Source organism: Prionailurus bengalensis, chromosome A1 (genome assembly GCF_016509475.1).
Source record: "Prionailurus bengalensis isolate Pbe53 chromosome A1, Fcat_Pben_1.1_paternal_pri, whole genome shotgun sequence".
Taxonomy (NCBI): Eukaryota; Metazoa; Chordata; class Mammalia; order Carnivora; family Felidae; genus Prionailurus; species Prionailurus bengalensis.
In genome coordinates, this window is record NC_057343.1 from 9,458,229 (window position 1) to 9,477,904 (window position 19,676).

The 19,676-nt window shown below is 42.6% G+C and overlaps 1 protein-coding gene across 4 annotated transcripts in view; it reads right to left on the reverse strand.

Moving 5' to 3' along the window:
• Positions 1-785: 785 nt before the first annotated feature.
• The window catches only part of KATNAL1 (katanin catalytic subunit A1 like 1), a 102,491-nt gene continuing 83,600 nt past the window's right edge, over positions 786-19,676 (reverse strand). For 3 of the 4 annotated variants that reach the window (XM_043576080.1, XM_043576089.1, XM_043576093.1), the window contains exons 10-11: positions 19,289-19,415; positions 15,866-17,680 (exon numbers count right to left, since the gene is read on the reverse strand). In XM_043576080.1, coding sequence (XP_043432015.1) covers positions 17,482-17,680; positions 19,289-19,415 — 326 coding nt within the window. In that variant the 3' untranslated portion in view covers positions 15,866-17,481. Of the gene's footprint in view, positions 1,740-15,865; positions 17,681-19,288; positions 19,416-19,676 lie in introns of those variants that run through there. The other variant, XM_043576100.1, reaches the window with a different exon arrangement.

Genomic DNA, 19,676 nt, shown 5'->3' on the forward strand with positions numbered 1-19,676 from the left:
AAGCAAGCTGAAGAAGTGGAATACCCAAAGCGTCACAATGTCAAGTGTATAATAATAAAATTTAGTCAGATTGCTTTCCTAACTCCCACCACCTAGGGAAAGGGTACTCTGACTGGCACGGTGAATGGGGAGATTGTTTTGACTCCATATGGAGCAGGCTGAGTGGGATGTCAAAACAGGAGGTTTTAGAAAACCCCAGAGAACCAGGCACTTGATTCACAGCGATAAAATGTTTTAGGAGGTGAAAGGAAGAGAAAGAACAGAAATGGGCCTTTTCAAAATCTCGTCGGATCCATCTTGCCCCCCGGCTCCAGAGGCCAAAGCAGTTTTCAATGAACTCCTTCTCAAAGAGTCCTTTCCTCCTCCTCTCTTTCGCTGCCCGGGGCGAGAGGTGGAAGCTGGGCGTGTTCTTTCCGCCCTGTGTGCCATTGCACCCCAACCTTGCTGAAGACATCCCCTGCGATTGTGACCTGTGTTGTCGAAGGCGCTGACGAGGGCAGGCAACTCCCAACTGTTCTAGAGATGTTAGAACTGTTGCCCAAGATGTGTCCAGTCGTGCACCCCTAGGGGGCCTGCCTGCAAGCTTCCCCCCGAGGGAAGTGGACGCGCTGTATGTCAGAGGCTCACTGGGGCCCAGAGGCCGTTGGTGAGCCTCTCACCAAAGAAGCTCTTTGGTCTCCCCAGAAGCCACTGCCCAGATCGCCCCCTGTTTGCTGTCTCCGGCCCTGGACTCACCCACCTACTGTCCCCCCCCCCCGCCAAGGACCCGAAGGAAGCATGCGGAATACTACCTGCAGGTTTTATTTTAAATCAAATCACCACCGGGCGCAGCCTATTTATAAAACAGAGACACGATCTGCCTTGGCAGGAACTGGGACTTTACTAGAGCACTGAACAGCTCCCGGCGCTCTGTTGATGCTCTACAATACATTTAAATAGGTTGCCTCCCACACAAAGGTGGCTGGAAGGAAAACGGGGTAGAAAACCGAGCCGGTTTTCATTCCGAGATGGACCACTCGGGTCCTGTTTCACTTCTCTGTCTCTCAGATGGGGTATGATTTCAGGAACAATCAAGGTGTTTTTCTTTTACAGTTAGCAAAGCAGCAATTCCTGTCTAACACTTTCACAAGTGGATGTTGGGACGAGAGTAAGCAGCGTAGCCAAGCGTCTTGCTGTGTGATCTCGGGCACATCACCTCAGTTCCTCTACGGGGGAAAATAATGGCACGGGGCAAGGTCTCTAAACATCCACTCGGCCCGAGAGCGGTCTGGCTTCCCAGGTCGGAAACGTCCAAAGAAGAAAAAGTGAAAACAGAAGACAGACCGGAAGCCAGCTGGGCAGTCCCATCATCCAGCACAAGGAGCTGCGAGGTGCGTGGGCGGATGGTCACCCGCAGTAGATTGTTGTCCCCCGTCGTCCAACCCCCTCCCTGGAAGAGGCTCATACATCTCTACCCTTGCCGTGCGACACCTTGCGGAGAGAATAATGTTGCCCTGTTTCCCGGACAACAGGTTCGTCCACGTGGCCTGGTTTGGCCACTGAACACAGCAGAAATGATATATGCGCCATCTGAGTTTGAAGAGTTTTTGAGTGCCTCTGAGCCCTCTTGCTCTTTTCCCTAGGTCATGAGGATGGCGGGGGCGGGGGGGGGGAGGGATGGGGGGGGGTCTACTGAAGGCATCACGGATCTCCAAATGAGACGACGTAGGATCGCAGCCAAAGAGCTGCCCGCGACATGTCTATGGGAATAAGAAACACACCTTTGCTATTACGAGCCACCAAAGTGTTGGGGTGGCTGTCTCACCCACAGAAAGCTGACCCGTCCGGCACCCACCACTGGGCCATGTGTGATAAATACCCGAAGGACGACCAGGGCTGCTCGGCTACCCTGTACTCTTAGAATGGACGCTTCTGGCTGCAGCAGCTTTATAATTTAGATACCACCATGGACGCCAGAAATACACAACTATTCAAATATGTAACACCGGCTGCCTCCCGCAGGAATTTGGGGGTGGGCGTGACGTTGCCATCATGGCTGTGCCCTCAATTCACCATGTATCTAAATTCCCTTAGGCCCGCAGGAAGCCTTGACCCTCTCCCTGGAGCCAAGTCACGCAACCCCTGAAATCTCGTGGCAGTCCTCCATTCAGAGAGGTCTGTGCTTATTTTTCTTGTGGCTGTTCACCAAATGAAAACACGGGATTTAGAAATTCCTCAAAGAACAAATAGATCCTTTAGGCCAGGATGAGAAACACTGCCTTCACTGATCTGAAAGAAAGGTCCCTTCCAACTCTGAAATAGGTCAATCTTAAAGCATTATCTAACCTGGACAGGATTTTCCTCCCCATCTCACGGGTGGATATCCTATTTATTAGGGGCACACATCAACCGGATGCAGCAAATTAGGGCAGAAAGACGGATGAATTTTCCAAATGAACTGACAATATAATTTAGGGAAAATGAATATGGTTATCAGGCAAACCTGTCCCGACTTAGCAGACTTTGTTCAGAAAGTAATGTGTGTTCCTTTAAGGGGGGGGGGGGGGAGTCAGAGAACTAATTAGATTTACAATCTGTGAACATCGTCAAAATAAAGAGTTCAAATCTATTTTTTTCATTCCTGTACAGCCTGAGGGCAATAGCCAGAAGAAATTACTATTAAGGGTGAGTAATGCAAAAGAGATTGTGTGCGAATTTCAATCTGAAACATGCGAATTTAATATACAACTGCGAATTAAGAAGCGCCTTTTGATTTACGAAGTAGGCTTGGTTCATGCTTGGAACAAAGTTCTGTTCCGTAGACGATTCCAAGATGGACTAACGGACCGCACGTGCACCTGGAAAAACAAGGGGGGATTTCGTAGCACTGGGAAGACACTGGGGCCGCAGAGCTGTCTCGTCACCCGCGGCACGTAAAAATCAAACCACCGAGGGGAACACTGTTGCTTGTGTCTCTGTGGCCCGCCGTGGCCCGGGCCAGCCGCCATCCCGCTAGAGAAAGCAGGCAACGCAGTTTGTCAACCGCCAGGAATCACAAGAAGGTGATTTGGAGCCACGCAAAAATCAAGGAGATTTGTGTTTATTCAGGCCATGTCCATAGACGAGACACCCGGTTCTTCTGCTCTAGATTTTCTGCTGAGCAGCCGATTTCAAATCCAAGCTTCGCCATTACCCTGCAGCGAACGTGTTTCTTCGGGTCAGTGTTCCTCAGGACGGTTTTGCTTAAGGGGTCACAGTGAGGAAAGGAAACCTTCTTCTAGGATTACAGATTCTCATTGCCCACTGGGGATGTTCTCACAGTGTACAAAGCACAGGAGGCAATGATCATATCGCTCCCTACCCTCACAGAGTGTTAAAGAACTTGCTCTAATAAAAGGGAACCGTCACTCTGATACAAGTCAAGAGGAAGGCGATGATCGTTACCTCTACCTGGATTAGTATTCCTTCCCTCGCCACCTGCCGAACTCCTCTTCATGCTTCAAAACATGGCTGACATCACCTCCTCTGTGAAGCCTTCTTTGTCCTCTTCCTCCTCCACACCACTGTCATCGGTGCCACATACTGTCATCGGTGCATAGAATTCTGTGATGGTTTGTTTCAGGGCTTTCTCTAGCAGGTCAAGTTCCTTCAGGCAGGGATTCTACCCAGAATCTGCTGGACATTCGAAACTTGGAATGATTTAATGAAGGTCTAAGTAGACTTACGTAAATAATCTTGGTTAAGATTCAAATTAACATGCATGAAAAAATAAATCTTGCTTAGATCCCCTAGGCCCCCTTCCTGCAGGATCCCTCAGGCATTACGTAGAAAACGTCTCTGAACAGGGAAACCCTTGGAAAGCTCCGCTTTATGGAACCGGAGACCTTCTGACATCATGTAACACCTTTCCTTCCTTGTGAAAAGCCGGTGGGCCAACGAACTACCACTCCAGTCTGTGATTCTTAAGCAAGGCACACAGGCCCTGTGCGACCCTCTAGAAGGCACGTCTCTAACTACAGTAAGAGAAACATCGCGTCGCTCGTAAATTCCCTCTTTGTTGAGAAATTATGCTTACTTTTCTGTTTCTGTCGTAAATAGCGAGAAATGTGACCGTGTGCTAAATGAGGCAAGAGAGTTCTAATTGGGTTCTACCGCTAAACTCCAGTTTTTGGATCAGGGAAGGTATTAGAAGAAGTGAGAACAGAACCCTCTCTTCCTCCTCCCTCTACCACCTTTGCTTAAAAAAAAAAAAAAAATAGCCAAATAGTTTTCACAAATACCTCGCAAAACACTTCTATGGACACATGCCTACAACCACTAGGTAAGCCATGCCAGTGCTGGGGGCCAGAACCTTTTGGGCAATTAAAAGAATCTCACCTTTGGTAAAAAGCTGAAAACAGTGTGGGCAACTGCCTGGATAGAGCTCACCCTGTATTGGACAGGGAATTAAGGGGTAGTGCGACACTTCGGTCGATTTCTGGTATCTTTAGATTTCTGCTCCGCTGCAGAAAAGTACCCGTGTAAGAGAAGAGAGTGGCCCCTAATTTTGACAGATCCCCAACGGCCGTTCACCCCGAGTTAAAAATGGCTCGATGCAAATCAATGTGACCCTATTCACCGTGACTGGCAGGGGTTAGGAACGTTATTCGTCATCGCATCTACTTAGTTCAGAGGGACTGGACAAACAGCCAGCCTGGGCATCCAGGGCTGCCTTGCGCGTGGAGGAAAGAGAAAAAACTGACACAAAATAAAAATAGCTAACCAGCGGTGTGCTCCAGGGGGCGTGCGGAGGAAGCCCCTGACTTGTAATTACGTTTGCTGGCTTCTGTGGCATAAATAGGCCCGCGGAGGCCAACTCCAAGCTATGCGTGGTTAAAAGGCTTGCCCCTTCCCTTAAAATTCAGCGATCGGCTCCGGGAGAGCCTGCCAGGGGCCAGCGCAGCACGGCGGCTCACGTTTCCTGAGGGCTCACTGCGGTGCCAGAAACCGATAAGCCCTTTAGACTCAGGATCTCATTTGTCCTCCCGACGGTCCTCTACGTCCTCACAATACCACGCCTCTCGCGACCCGGCAGACGGACCCCTTGTGTAAACAGCTGGTGGATCTCCAGCCAGAGAGCAGGAGTGAGGCTTTGACCAGAGCGCACACAGTGCAAGTTAAGACGGGACATCTGTGGCGCGCGGCAGTCTTGGCCTGGTCACAGGAGTACACGCGGATTCCTTCCCTTTGAAAACGCCAGATCCTCCCTCTTCGGTTCTCCCTTCTAGCCGGGACTCTCATAGCTTAGCACTTTTCTGTTAGTAACTAGGAATCTCTGCTCTACTCTCGCTTCTCCCTTCAACAGTTCCATTGACATTCGATGGAAGGGTCCTCGTCCTCCTCCCCCAGCGAGGAGAGGCCGCAGGCCGCTGCCTCGGGTGGCTGGCGGCTCTGGAAACGTCCCACGCGGATAAAAGGAGAGCCACAACAACCTGGCGCCTCTGCGGGGCAAGTTTTGCACAGAAGCTGGAGGAACGGTTGTGCAGGTTGTGCACTGACAAGTGAAAAGGAAGAAATGGGCAGTGACATTCACATGGTATCTAGAAGACAGGCATTCTTTGAAGACTGGGAGAGGAAAACTCACAACACGAATGAAACTTGTCCCAAGGTGTTCAAGCGCGATCACGTCCAGACAGAGCAGAATGGGGGACACTATGGGAGGGGCTAACAGAACCAGGATTCCTGGGCACACAGGGAGCAGGGAGGCAGGCAGAAGGAAGACCCAGGTCTCGACCTCGAGTAGGGGCTTCCACTCTTCCGTGATTTTGTTGCCAAAAACACTGAGTCTCTTATTAAAAACTCTAATATGTGCAACTTAAACTTGAAAGAATTTTCCTATTTGTTTAAACATCTTCCAAATGAAGCGAGTGGTTCACAGGTTTGGCCAAAGGTAAATGAAAACTTCTGCATAGTGAGCATGAATTTTAATCATTTTTAATAACGCTCCTGACTTAGAGTTGCAGTCAATGATTTACTTCTTCCACTTGGATCTATCCACTTTTGTGAAGTAACGTTTTCACAACAACAGTCATTAAAACTAAGCAGTGAAATACATTATAAATCACTGTACCCAGTGAGGCGAAAGTTAAAGTTAAAAAAAAGAATGAGGTGTATTTAATCTCGTGGCTCTCAGTACAAACACTCTTCATAATTTCTAGAGGGCATTTTTGTACCAATAAAATTATTTGGCAATGTTTTCATATTTTCGGTCTCTCTAAATTTTCTAATGTCATGAACATTGTTATAAATTGCACACAAAAACCACTGTAAATTACAAATGTTCTGCAAGCTATCAATACAGTCAGGGTGGAAAACTCACAAATCACTTCTTGATGGAGAGGCATCGCCACAGAAATTTGCAGAACACTGTCCCAGGTCACCAGTGACAATGGCCAGCACAGTCCTGTCCTAGGAGTCGTATGAAATGAGATGGAGTCATGACTGACTTCTAGGCCAAAGGCTTTTGGGAGACAGAAACACAAGCACTGACCAACTTGATTTCTATACATACTGCTTTATGTGTAAGCATATTTCCTTTCTAAGTAATTATCACATAGAAAAATATAAGGTAAAAGGTAAAAATATCCCCTCAGGTAAGAGGTTTCTCATTTTGGTTTGAATTTTTAAAAAGTAGGTGTTAATTCTTAAAAGGAATTCATCTATCATAATGCTTTTTCATAAAATATTAAGAGTTCATTTACAGCACAAACTGGCAAGATATAGAAGAAATTGGTATGCCCTGAAAAGTACAGAAAAGATGTTTTTCATCCCACATTAAACACTTCAGGGAGAAAATGACAGTTTCCATCAAAAACAGGAACTAAAGAGGTGATTTCTTGCAATTAGCAAATATGTGTTTCATGCAATTCTCTGATGAGAAGCCAAGAAAATGGTACCTTTCTTTGAATGTGAATATTTCCGAATATGGCTTCTAGCTGCCTCGAACGACCTCCATTCCTCTGGTGCTGCGTTTCAGCAAATCATTCCCAGAGTCACTCTGCTGTATGACATTCTGTCCAATTAGCTGTCAGCCTTCTACCTTCACTGCAAGGACCTTACTTTTCCGAAGAAGACTTCATACAATCACCCCACCCCGTTGAATTAAAAACCACACAAAAAGCTGTGCTCACAGCCCGACTGCTGGGCCACACAAACCCGGTGAACGAAATCTCAGGGGGGGAACATTTCTGAAGAGACATGAGAACAATTACAGTCATTTCACGATCAGTTATTAATTTAATCCAGAATACAGCAAAGTCTTGCTTGAATTTTTAAGTATAGGTAAAAACAAACAAAAAAGGTAATCTATAAGAATGTAAGCATTTTATGAATGTACGCGTGTATATTTGAATATGTACACATATTCATCAGTTACATGACGGACCCCCCAAAACAGTTCATTTTGTTTGCCATGTCTGATCGACCCACATTTGTCACCTGTGCTATGAATTCGGGAAGGCAGTATAGAACGCCAGTGCACTGTGTTTTCAAGAAAGCACACTGTTATTTATTACACTCTTTGCAGAGGCCTGCTTTGAAGAGAAACAAATTAAGCCAGTTCTTTCAGTAAAGGCAGAACAACTTATTACACTAAATTCAGAACTAGCTTAGATTTTGAAATACGGGCTCTGCATTGTAAACCGAAATTTCATCCACATTTATCTTTGGAGGAAAAAAGTTTTGATTGGGGAAAAGGCTTTTAAAGGCTGACGGAATTCATGACAAGGGTTCCTAAGGCTGCTTGGAAACCAAATTGTTCTTAAAAAATAACTTTGATGAGTTAAGTGTAAATGAATCAGAAACATATGGATTAAATTTCCCTTAAAATACACAAGGGCTTGAAAATTAGAGGAAGTGTGCCTGGTAAAGTACATTTGAGAAATGTTACAAAACATGTTTCAAAATGTTTGAAAAATAACTTGAGGTATTTTACAAATTGCAAACGAGGCTTAATTCATTCATCTCTAATTACATAATAATTACTAACACTATAGTTTAAGATTTATGTTCTGTAATACAGTAGTCATACCATGATTAGTTATTTGTCTAAAGAAGCTACTCAAGATGTGCTAATTGGAAACATCCTGAACGTTCAGAAGTAAACTCAGCTCTGGGGTAGTGCTTCAAATACAGACCCCAACCCCAGGGCCAGCTCTCCTGGTAACCGACGGTGACCATACACACAGCTAATGACTCTGGAGCTGTCATCCAGTGGGCAGAGCACTGTCAGGGATCTTATTAACCGATGGAGTTGGTGGTCTAAATATAATTTGTGGAACCTCTTAGAATGACTGGCCCATATAATAAAGCCTGTCCTGAAAATCAAGAAGGTGTATATTTATATACACCTATAGCAAATAACAGGGACATTCTCCAATTCACTTTAATCCCACAACACAAGAGCCTAAAAGTCTCCTGGAAAAACAGCATCATAGGAAACAGAAGGTAACAGTGACTAATAACCTCAGAAAAATGAGTGAGTGTAACATTTATTTCAAGAATTGAGTACTTTTAGGGGTGCCTGGGTGGCTCAGTCAGTTAAGCGTCCAACTTCAGCTTAAGTCATGATCTCACGGTTTATGGGTTCAAGCCCCGAGTTGGGCTCTGTGCTGACAGCTCAGAGCCTGGAGCCCGCTTCGGATTCTGTGTCTCCCTCTCTCTCTGCCCCTCCCCTGCTCATTCTCTCTCTCTCTCTCTCTCTCTCTCTCTCTCTCTCTCTCTCTCAAAGAATAAATAGACATTACAAATTTTTTAAAAAGAAAAGAATTAAGTACTTTTGCATTTACACTGTTGAAAGTAATCTTGGACTATGGCAAAGAAATAGGTTGTGGAGCTAAACTGACCTAAGTCCATTCCTTCCTCTGCTTCTTAGGGGCCAAATGACTAGAGCAAGTCACTTTATAAATCTCAGTTTCCTCTTCTGCAAAAAGAGAGTAACAGTAAATCTTAGAGCTAATGCACAGATTTAATAAAACAATAAAGGTAAGGTAAAGTGTCTAGCACATAGCAAACGTTATAAACGTTAGTGCCAATCTATGGTGTCAGTTTATCTCCTATTTCTTATTTTTAACCATCATTAACTTGGGTGAATAGTCTCCACTGCTATGCTTCAGAGGCTTAAAGGTCCTCAGGAAACATCTTGCTTGCTTGCTTTACAGCTTATCTGTAGCATTCTCTCAGATCAAAAATAGATACAAGTGCTACTTCCCCGTTCAAAATGTGACCTTGAATACACATCAGAACATTTCTCTGCGTTCTGGTCTTTCACCTATAACACGAGGGGACTGGACCGAGTCATTTGCTCCCAATTTCAGGTCTCAGCACCCTGGGTTGCTGCTGAGTGCCTCTCAGAAGTTGCGTGAAAGGTCCACAGAAGATCTCAGGAAACTCACAATTAGAGAAGAGTTGGCCATGAGACTTTTCTGATCATGAAGAGGATAGGAAGTAGCCAGTGAACACCGTCCTGGTGTGACAGGGGCCGTGGTGGCGAGCAAGGAGCCAGACGCATCCCAGGTGAATCCCCGTGTCTGTCTGGGCCAGCTGTATCTGCCTGAGGTCACGTCCAGCCAGGGAAGGAAGAGAGCACGCAGGTAGTTGCCTCCAGAATCCGAGCCTGAGTTGACAGCCCACGTTGCCTTTCCGGCTATCCATTTGCAAGGCGGCAGCTGACGCTGGCCGGGCAATACTTACGCCTCCCCCCACGGTTCCCAACTCAGTCCTGCCTCCACTGGGCAAACACCCCAACATTCAAGTACGCTCCGCCACGTCAGCCAATCCGCACGACACATCACGAGGCAGCATCGGAAACACGTACTGGAGAAAGTAGCAAGGACCAAAGGGAGTGGGAAGGCCCTAGCCACAAATGTTCCCTATTCTTTTGTCCCATTTACCTAATTCTTTTCTGGAGAGCCTGTAATAGAGCAAATCCTCAGCAATGGTCACAGCAAGAAGACGGGTGGGGTTGTGGGATTAAAGGGACGCTGGGCGCCTTCCAGCCAGAACTATTATTCTACAACTACGTGACAGCATAATCAGGCATAAACATCTACTTCGCCCTTGGGTCTGCCAGGAACACCTCTGGGCACCAAAGATAAAGCTAAGAAGGCCACACACAGCCTAGGGAAATGACACACAGCACCAGAGCTCAGAGACCGCAGCTCCCTACTAGTCCTCATCCCCAGCTGGCTGTCCTCCTGAAGTTACCCGTAATTCTAACAAGCCTAACGACTCTTTCACTGGGTTCACTACAGACTGGGGGCAGGACCTGGAAGAGGAATAGAGGTTGTCAGTCTGATAACAGAAGAGTAAAAATGCTGTTAAGAGCAAACGCCAAAACTCAAAGGCCAGTGAGCGACAGACAGAAAAACGCTGCTACTTCGCCCCCCCCCCACCAGCTGCTGGGGGTAGCACGTCTTCAGGATGACCTCGAATCACAAAGCAAAGGTGAAGTTCAAGTTCTCTGTTACAAACTCGGAGAACAAGTGTGATACATTTTGGCAAGGTTTCGATAAAAGCCAACTGAAAATAGGTAAGCATATGAGGAGATGCGTGCCCTGTCACTACAGAACTGGGAATGACGACGGTAATGTTATACTGGGACACGCTTTTCAGAGAGGCAAAATCACAACACTGACAACACCAGATGCCGGAGAGGATGTGGGACAACCGGAAGGCTCACGTGCTGCGGCTGGGGACGCAAACTGGGACAGCTCGCGTAGAATATGGTTTGGCAGCTTCTTACGAAATGAAACATACTCTTTAGCACATATTCCAGCCACTGCATTCCTAGGTATTTACTCAAATGAGTTGAAAACTGACGTCCACGCAAAGACCTGTACATGAATGCTTTTAGTAGTGTATAGCGATTTCTTAAGCTTGGAAGCAACCAAGATGTCCTTCAAACAAACTGGAATATCCATGTAACATCCGTGTTAGCCCATGTTAGTTAAAAAGAAATGAACTATCACGCCACAAAAAGGCACGGAGGAACCTTAAGTGCATATCGTTAAGTAACAGTGTGATTCTGACTATATAACATTCTGGAAATGGCGAAGTGCAGAGACAGTTAAAAAAAATCAGTGCTGGCCAGAGGAGCGGGGCTGGGGAAAGATGAACAGTCAGAGCCAGGAGGATTTTTAGGGCACTGAAACTATTCTGTATGATCCGGTGATGGTGGATATATGACATTATACTGTTATCAAAACCCACGCAACTGTACCACACAGAGTGAACTTTAATGTACGCTGTGTACTTTAGTAATTATGTAATAATAACGTATCAATATTGATTCAAGTAACAAATGTATTATGCTAAAGCAAGATATTCATAAAAGGGGCTTGAAGCATTGCGGGGCGGGGGAGGGAGCAAAGCAGGGAGGAAGAACTCTCCGCGCTGTTGAATTTCTCGGTAAACCTAAATTGCTCAAAAAAATAAAGTCCATGAATTAAAAAATGGAGGGGGATTCATAAAATAAGACACAGTCATCTGGAAAAGTCACCATACGAAATATCCATTTTACAGTGGTGTCCTATAAATAAGGCAAGCATATTTATTAAACCAGTTAGAATTAATTGAAAAGTCTCTCTCATCTTCATCAACCCTGAAATCAGTAATATAACGCGTGGCAAACGGAAGAGGTCAGGTTTACCATATGTGATCTTTTAAGAACTGATACTTGGAAAAGTCATTTCTTACTAGTGAAAGGTTTCTTGCTCTCATTAACGGCAGTAAGTGCAGCAGTGACCACAGATCAAATATGAACCACAAAGAAAACACCAACAAGCAACACTCTAGAGATTTATTACCCAATCGTAACCTATGCACAGAGACAACTAAGCTCATGAGACCAGCAAAGTAGCAGCACAGAATGTAAGGAAAAGCACGTTTAATAAATACAATTTAGAAACATCCTTTTCTTTAAAATTTTTTTTTCAACGTTTTTATTTATTTTTGGGACAGAGAGAGACAGAGCATGAACGGGGGAGGGGCAGAGAGAGAGGGAGACACAGAATCTGAAACAGGCTCCAGGCTCCGAGCCGTCAGCCCAGAGCCTGACGCGGGGCTCGAACTCCCGGACCGCGAGATCGTGACCTGGCTGAAGTCGGACGCTTAACCGACTGCGCCACCCAGGCGCCCCGGAAACATCCTTTTCTTTAAATTAGGGTCAAAATACTGAGACAAACACTGAGACAAAATTCGTAACCATACATAACCGTCTTAACGTGTAATGATTCCCTGGGAACTGTCCCCACACAACGGTACCTGAAGTCGATGCCCTGTTGCCGTATCAACACGTGAACAGACGTGTGTCCGCTTTTGTGTGTTTTCAGAAAACACATGTGGGTTCTTAGAAAGTGGACACAGGAATGGTTAGGTTCCAAGATTTTTCATGTCATCACATTACTTTGCGTTTATGAAGCCACGAGAAAAGAGGGGGATGTGTGTTGTGTTTGAAACTGCTTGTTGAAATGAAACACATCCCAATAATGAAGCCATACCAAAAAGGGAATTAAGATAATCCAGACATGTCACAGAGGCTTAATTTGGAATAGACGGTTTTGCAAAAGCAAGTATGTTAAATAAAAACTTCAAGATTTAAAAAAAGGCAGCGGGAAAAGGGCAGGAGGAGAGAAAAGGAAGTACTTGAAGAAACAAGTCTGCATAGATGATGAACAGAATTTAAATATGGTTTCAGTTCATTTCCTCCTAAAACTAAGCCTGGGTAACTGAGGTAGACTCTGGAAGTAACAAGTGCAAAGATTCAGGTTTTCCAAAGGGCAATATTTAGTCATCTCAGAGGTTGTCAAACAAAAGTGCGTTTTATAGTCTTGAACACAAAATCAAATGGGAGCCCGCTTATTGGAAGAAAACCTCTACGCTAATTCCCTATTTGTTGTGCCAAATTCCCAAAGGTATAAAAACCTACACACTGCTGGGGACAAAGCAGTACCTAGTTGATTTATAGACATAAATGAAATAAGGTTGATCAAGAAATAAGAATGGGAAAATAAAACGAATAAGTGACATTACCTTAATAGTTTTCCTTTTTTTTTTTATTAATAAATCACTTGGAAATTTAGAAATACCATAGAGCTAAAGAGTTGTCCAGAGCCAAAAAAAAAAACCTAATAAATATTTCAAGAATTATTGTTAATCTTTGAATGTTTAAAAATGTATCTATTATCTTAGGGATTTTATTTTTAACGTACTCCCACAGTTTCCACATTAAGAAACAAAATTAAAAGCAAATGTCCTTGGGGGCGCCTGGGTGGCTCATTCGGTTAAAAGCATCCGACTTCAGCTCAGGTCATGATCTCACAGTTTGTGGGTTCGATCCTCTGTCTCCTTCCCTCTCTGCCCCTCCCCTGCTCACGTGCTCTCTCTTAAAAATAAATAAACGTTTTAAAAAAAAGCAAATGTCCTTAAAAACTAAATAAATAAGTATGAAAAGCCCAATTTGAAGGCATAAATAGATAAATATAGTAATTATAATGGAGTTTCTAGCTTTCTCTGCAAAAATAAGTAGTGGAGATGAGAATATAACATTTGGGGCTCACGTACTTTTGTTCCCTAACAAGCCCTCCAACTGTAATTCCTATTCTTTTCTGTTAAGACAGATTTTTAGACTCACATAAATATTATGTGCATCACAGATTAAGTGGTATGTAAAAAATATACAATCGAAACAGTTAAGGAACAAAAGTTACAAAAAAAATGTTAAAAGAATAATTACTACTGTTTCACGCAACTTAATGTGGCCCTTTCTCGGAAAAGGCCAGAAAATATCCTTAACATTTTATGCCTGTCACACAGGATACAAGCTAAGGTGATTTATCACTTATGATGAAAGAAAGAGTGGGGCCCTACTATTACACAAAAAAGATGCAATAATCAAGATTAACACTTAAGAAGCCAAAGCCCACACAAGGTGAAAATACCTGCCTAAGCCCTTCACTCTAGCTGCAGTCAGAGTGGGGGAGAGTGACACATAATTATGCCAACGGGCTCCTGTTTTACAATTCCCATCATAGATTCAAGAGTGTACATATAAGAAACCTCCAAGGCAAGGGTTAACAGCAACTCAAGCTGTGCAAAACCTACAGAATATCAATAACTTTGTGTTCAGAGGAGTCAGGTACATTAGCCAAGTGGCAGAGTGACAGTCACATTATAAATCTGGGCTGCTAACGCACATTTTATTCTTGACGTGGTTGTATGTTTGTTCATCGGAGATTCACCAGATATTTGCTCGCCCCCTTTTTGAGTAATTAGTGGGTTCAGCCTATACTTTGACAGTCAAATATCGCATCATAAAAACTGTAATCTCAGGGGCTCAACTGAAGCCCATAATTATGCAGCTAGACCACATGTTTCCTGTTCCAAGCTGTCTTGGTAGTTCAGAAGATAGAAGTCCAAGCCCAAAGCGTGTTTTTGATCATTCTAGAATTTCTACACCGCTACTGACTAGAAGATAAAAGTCTGTGATACCGTCTATTTTCCTGCTTCGATTTCTAGAAGGTTTCAGCCTACAGTTAAAAGCCATTTATCTGGCGCATTTCATCAACACAAATTTCCTTTAAAAAATAAAGTGATTGTGAGAGCAAAATGTTCACAATAAACACGGAACGTGCATACACAATTACACGGGTACGTGTTTACCGTAAACATGAACTTTAGGAAATGATTCATGAAAATAGCCAGATCTATAATAGTGACCTTGTTCAAACAAATTTCTTATTTTGAAACATTTAAAGGAAAAAGAGAAACACCTGTAAATATTATCTTTCCAAAGCACAGACAGATTACTGCGCCTCTCCTTTTATGATGTGGACTCATCTCATTAGTTGGAGCCAGAAGCCACACGGTGTAATTATACAAAGGGCCCAGAGTCAGTACTGCACGACAACTTGGCCCAACTCTGTAAGCCACAGAGCTCCCCCTCCAAGGGTCTTGTACACAGTAAGCAACCAGTGCAAGGTGGCTGAGCAAAGGGACTATCTGATCAGGTATGTGCAAGACAGAATTGCACAAAACTCAGTCCTAACATCACTTTGTTGCAGAGCCCAAAGCACTCACGTTTTCAGATGAAGTAAAGGAACCACATCCTTCTCATTTGATAATGCGACACAGAAAAAAAGCAAAAGACAACAATTTTCTCATTCTGGGTAAGGCAACACCCTGTCTTGCAATAAAGACAGTGGACATACGATGTACAGTAAAGGCCGGATAGAAGACCTGGGGAAGCTCCTTGGGATCCTTTAAGGGGTTTAAGAAATACAAAGCATTGGGGCGCCTGGGTGGCTCAGTCAGTTGAGCGTCCAACTTCGGCTCAGGCCATGATCTCACGATTCATGAGTTCAAGCCCCGCATTGGGCTCTCGGCTGGCAGCCCAGAGCCCGCTTCAGGTCCTCCGCCCCCCACCCCCCACCACCCCCGGTCTATCCGCCCCTCTCCCACTCACTCTCTCGCAAAGATAAACAATGAACATTAAAAAAAAAAAAAGAAAAAAGAAATACAAAGCATTTGCCATCCACTGACAGAGCAAAATGAGAAATGAGGGAAATAAAAAAGCACAGCTGACTCTCAACAAAGCAGATAAGCTTCCAGGAAGCTTGAGTGTCCAAATACTACTTAACTGATAGTTTTTTAAAAATCACGATCACCATGCTATTATCCGTGAAGAATTTTAAAAAGAAGAAGAAATACATACCAACACGAATAACACAAAACCTAGGAAAAGGGTCTAACTAGTCAACCAAAATAGAAGTTTTAGCAATCAAAACACAAATGTTTTAACGACTGCCCCTAGGACTTCAGGGGGAAAAAATATGTTACTAGATGGCAACTGTTTGCAAGATTATCTTAGTGTGATCATTTATTTCTTTATTTTAAAAGGTCATGAATAAAAGAAAACTTATTTCAATTTTTTAAATGAATTAAATAAAAAAGAGTTAAAATAAAATTACGACGCCTTATGATTTTAACTCTTATAATCTATACCTCAGGGAAGCAGGGGGTAATTTATAGCATTCTATAAAATACTGGAGTTTAGAATCAGACTTAAGTTATCTGAAAATTATGCAATTCTTAGTAGGGGGAAAAAATCTCTTAAAGCAAGATACTAAGAGGGTTTTTTTTGTTACGTATCTAAAAAGTTCTATTATTTTTAGTTTTAAACCAGTGGCTGCTCTCCAAAATTGAGAATTCAAGATCTCATCAAATACAAATTTTAAAAAGCATCACCATTAAAGCATAGGATGCCCAACCAAAATGGGATAAATGTAATTTAAAACAACTAACACCAGGATATTTTACTTGTGATTAGACACATCTACTTTCTGGCCTCTTTTGATCGTGACATGTGCATGTCAGATTTCTATCCTAATCTTATCCTAATGTACACTGTGGTGTACAAGTTCTCAACCTAGACAAGGAATAATTCTAACATTTTCAAATGAACATCATTCATTATGTACAATGTTATTGTGTTAAACAAGCTATCTGGATAATTATAACGATTTTTGTTTTGTTTTGCATTAGCCACAAAAGAGTGGACTTGTTTCGAACACCCACGTATTTATTTAGTATATGAAAGTCAAGTTCAGCAAAAATCAAACATTGCTAGAGCTGAGGAAAGTAAAGGTCTTATCTATTTGAATGTATTGAAAGAAAAGCGAAAACAAACCCAGAAGTCTAGAATGAAGAAATGGATCTGATCCAATCACTACATTCTTCCCATCCTTCCAACGTGAAATGTTAAGTACCAGCAAGAAATACTGAAGCCCAGAGACACCACCTGACAAAACATCTCAAAGACCACGAGGCATGAGGATATGTAAAGCTGAAGAAATGATGAGATGGCTAACAGAAGAAATGGTGGGGGGAGGAAGGGTTAAAATTCAACCATATGATAGACGGCAACAGTAAGAGTTGAATTCTAAAGGTTTAACTAACGAGTTCATTATTTAATTCCAAACTCTCGTTTTTAACAACGAACGAGGAATTTGACACAAACGCAGTGTCGCTGTTACAAGTCAACGTATCTAGGTCCCTCGTGTTCAGAGCAAAGAATAGAGGAAAACAAAGCAAAAAAAACCCAACAGACGCACGTGAGAAAAAGAGGTCCCTCTAAACCTTTTGTAAACAACTTTCTACAAGAGCACGCGGAGCGCTTCCTTCGGCCTCCCCGACACCTTGGTTTGGATGTGCACTATTCACATGTGCACATGTGGATACCAGTGCAAAGCCAGGTGGTGGAGACTACCAGGCTCTCTATGTAAGCTCTTCTCATTTCTCAACTACGGTTATACTCTCGGTGTTTGGGTTTTTGTTTTTTGTTTTTTTTTCCTGTAAGGGAAAAATCTCTCCAATGAGAAGTTTTAAACCTGTTTTTAAAAAAAACTGCAGGGAATTTCTTCACATTTTATAAGTAAAAATACCAGAAATGAAAGAGCTGACAGAAATTCAAGCAGATCCAAATTCAACCATCCATTTTTCATACTTCTCCAAGTCTGCAGCAGAGACAGACTTAGCAATTTTCTTAAGAGCCAATTCAAAGTCTCCTTTGGTAACAGGCATCTGAAGTTCCTCTTTAGAAAGTGCACGGATCTCTTCTGGACCTAAGCCATTGATTCGCCGTCTCATTGCCATTAAAGAGGCATCCCTAAAAACATACAAAATCAGTGAATACATACTGATGTAAATGTTTTAAACACTTTCAACTGTAAGAAAGTTAACACCAAATATTCAAAAGATCATTTTCTATGTTTTTACGATGCTGCTCAGAATTTCCCATTTTAGAGCTATCTGAGGGTACAAGAAAGGTTAAAACAGGATGTAAATGACTTAAACAAAAAATGTACTATTAATGAATCCAAAAAGTCTAGCTTAGGCTCAGCTAGTACCAAATTTCCTTTTCCTCACTTGCTCTTCAAAGACAGCCAAGAAAGTGAGGAAACAGAAGTGAATTGTGAACTACTGAATTGCATACTTGAAAATGAACACGTGGCTAAGGTTAACATAATTCAAATCTTACACCAGTTTGTCTATAACCTAATTAGAGGAGGTAAAGCCAGGAAACTCCTTCTTTGGAACATGAATGTATCTACATATAGTGGATGTGGAATTCTCCACATGGAGCATTGCTGGGCTACTCAAGGGATAAAATCTAGCTCTTCCAGATCTTATTTTCAGCTCCACTCTGATCAACTGTAAATTATTATCAAGGTTTAGAAGAGGCAGATAATGCTCACAAAAAAGCTAATAGGAAGCCAACCCAACCAAAACTGCAAAATTTTATATATTTTATTATAGTGATACTAGAAACTACTGTGAGATTATGTGCCGCTAAACTTAGACGCACATGAAAAATACTAGTATACAGAGTGAGAAACAACAGATGTTATAGTTTTAAAGAAAGGCTACTGATGTCAATTTCAGTACAGTTAAGAAGGTGACAACTAAAAGAAAATCCTGTTAGGGCGCCTGGGTAGCTCAGTGGATTGAGTGTCTGGCTTCGGCTCCCGTCACGATCTCACGGTCCGTGGGTTCGTGCCCCACATCGGGCTTGCTTGCTGTCAGCCTGTCGGCACGGACCCCCTTTCTGATCCTCTGTCTCCCGCTCTGCTCCTCCCCCACTTGCACTCTCCCCTCCCCCCCCCAAATAAAGGAAAATCCTCTTCTTTGAGTGATGTAAATTGTCTATAAATTATTATGTCACTAAATTGAAAGGGAAATATGTAATATATACTTATATAACATAAGTATGTATTTCCCAGCTTAAAAGGATTGAGTGATGTGAATTATCTACAAATTATGATGTCACTAAATTATGATGTTACTAAATATATAAGTATATATTATATATTTCCCAGCTTAAATTGATCAAATTTGCTTGCTCTTCTGCATGTGGTAAAATACTACTAACCAAAACGAAATATTATTTTATGTTGACGCAGCAAGGCTCCAATTTAGGGCTAAACTGACCTTAGCTTGTCAAAATCATTATTACCAAGTAAAATTTCTTAAAAACCAAAGACAGAAAAGGTGACCATATTGTTATATATTTATTCATCTGACAATGACCAATGAAGCTATGTAAAAAAAAAAAAAAAAGAAAGAAAAAAGAAGACAAATGAGAAACCATTTCAAGGAAATGGACTGCTGCTTTCACGTCAAAGGTTTTAATAACTACACTGACTTTAAGACCAGTCCTCATGTCAAATCTATACCTGATATCTAAAAGTCACAGACTATTAAAAAAAAAAAATACCTGCAAACATTCGTTATATCAGCACCAGAATAGCCCTCAATCTTTTCTGCTATATCTTCCAGCTGAATGTCAGGATCCAGTTCAACCTCACGAAGATTGATCTTCAGAAGCTCAGTTCTTCCTTTTGCTGTTAAAAGATTTTTTGGTTGTTACTGTTAGATGTTTTACTTTACAAGTCATTTTGATGAGAAATCGCATATCAACATTTGGGAAAAGAAAGAGACTAATGCAAAAAGGAGTCGATAACTTGAGTTCACCTAGTATCACCAACTCATTGCCTGACTCAGAATTGTTTAACTTCCTATGTGCCTTGGCTCAATAACTAAAAATTGAAACAAAACTCAGAGTTTTGAATACAGATTGTGAAATATAGGAAATACAATGACTT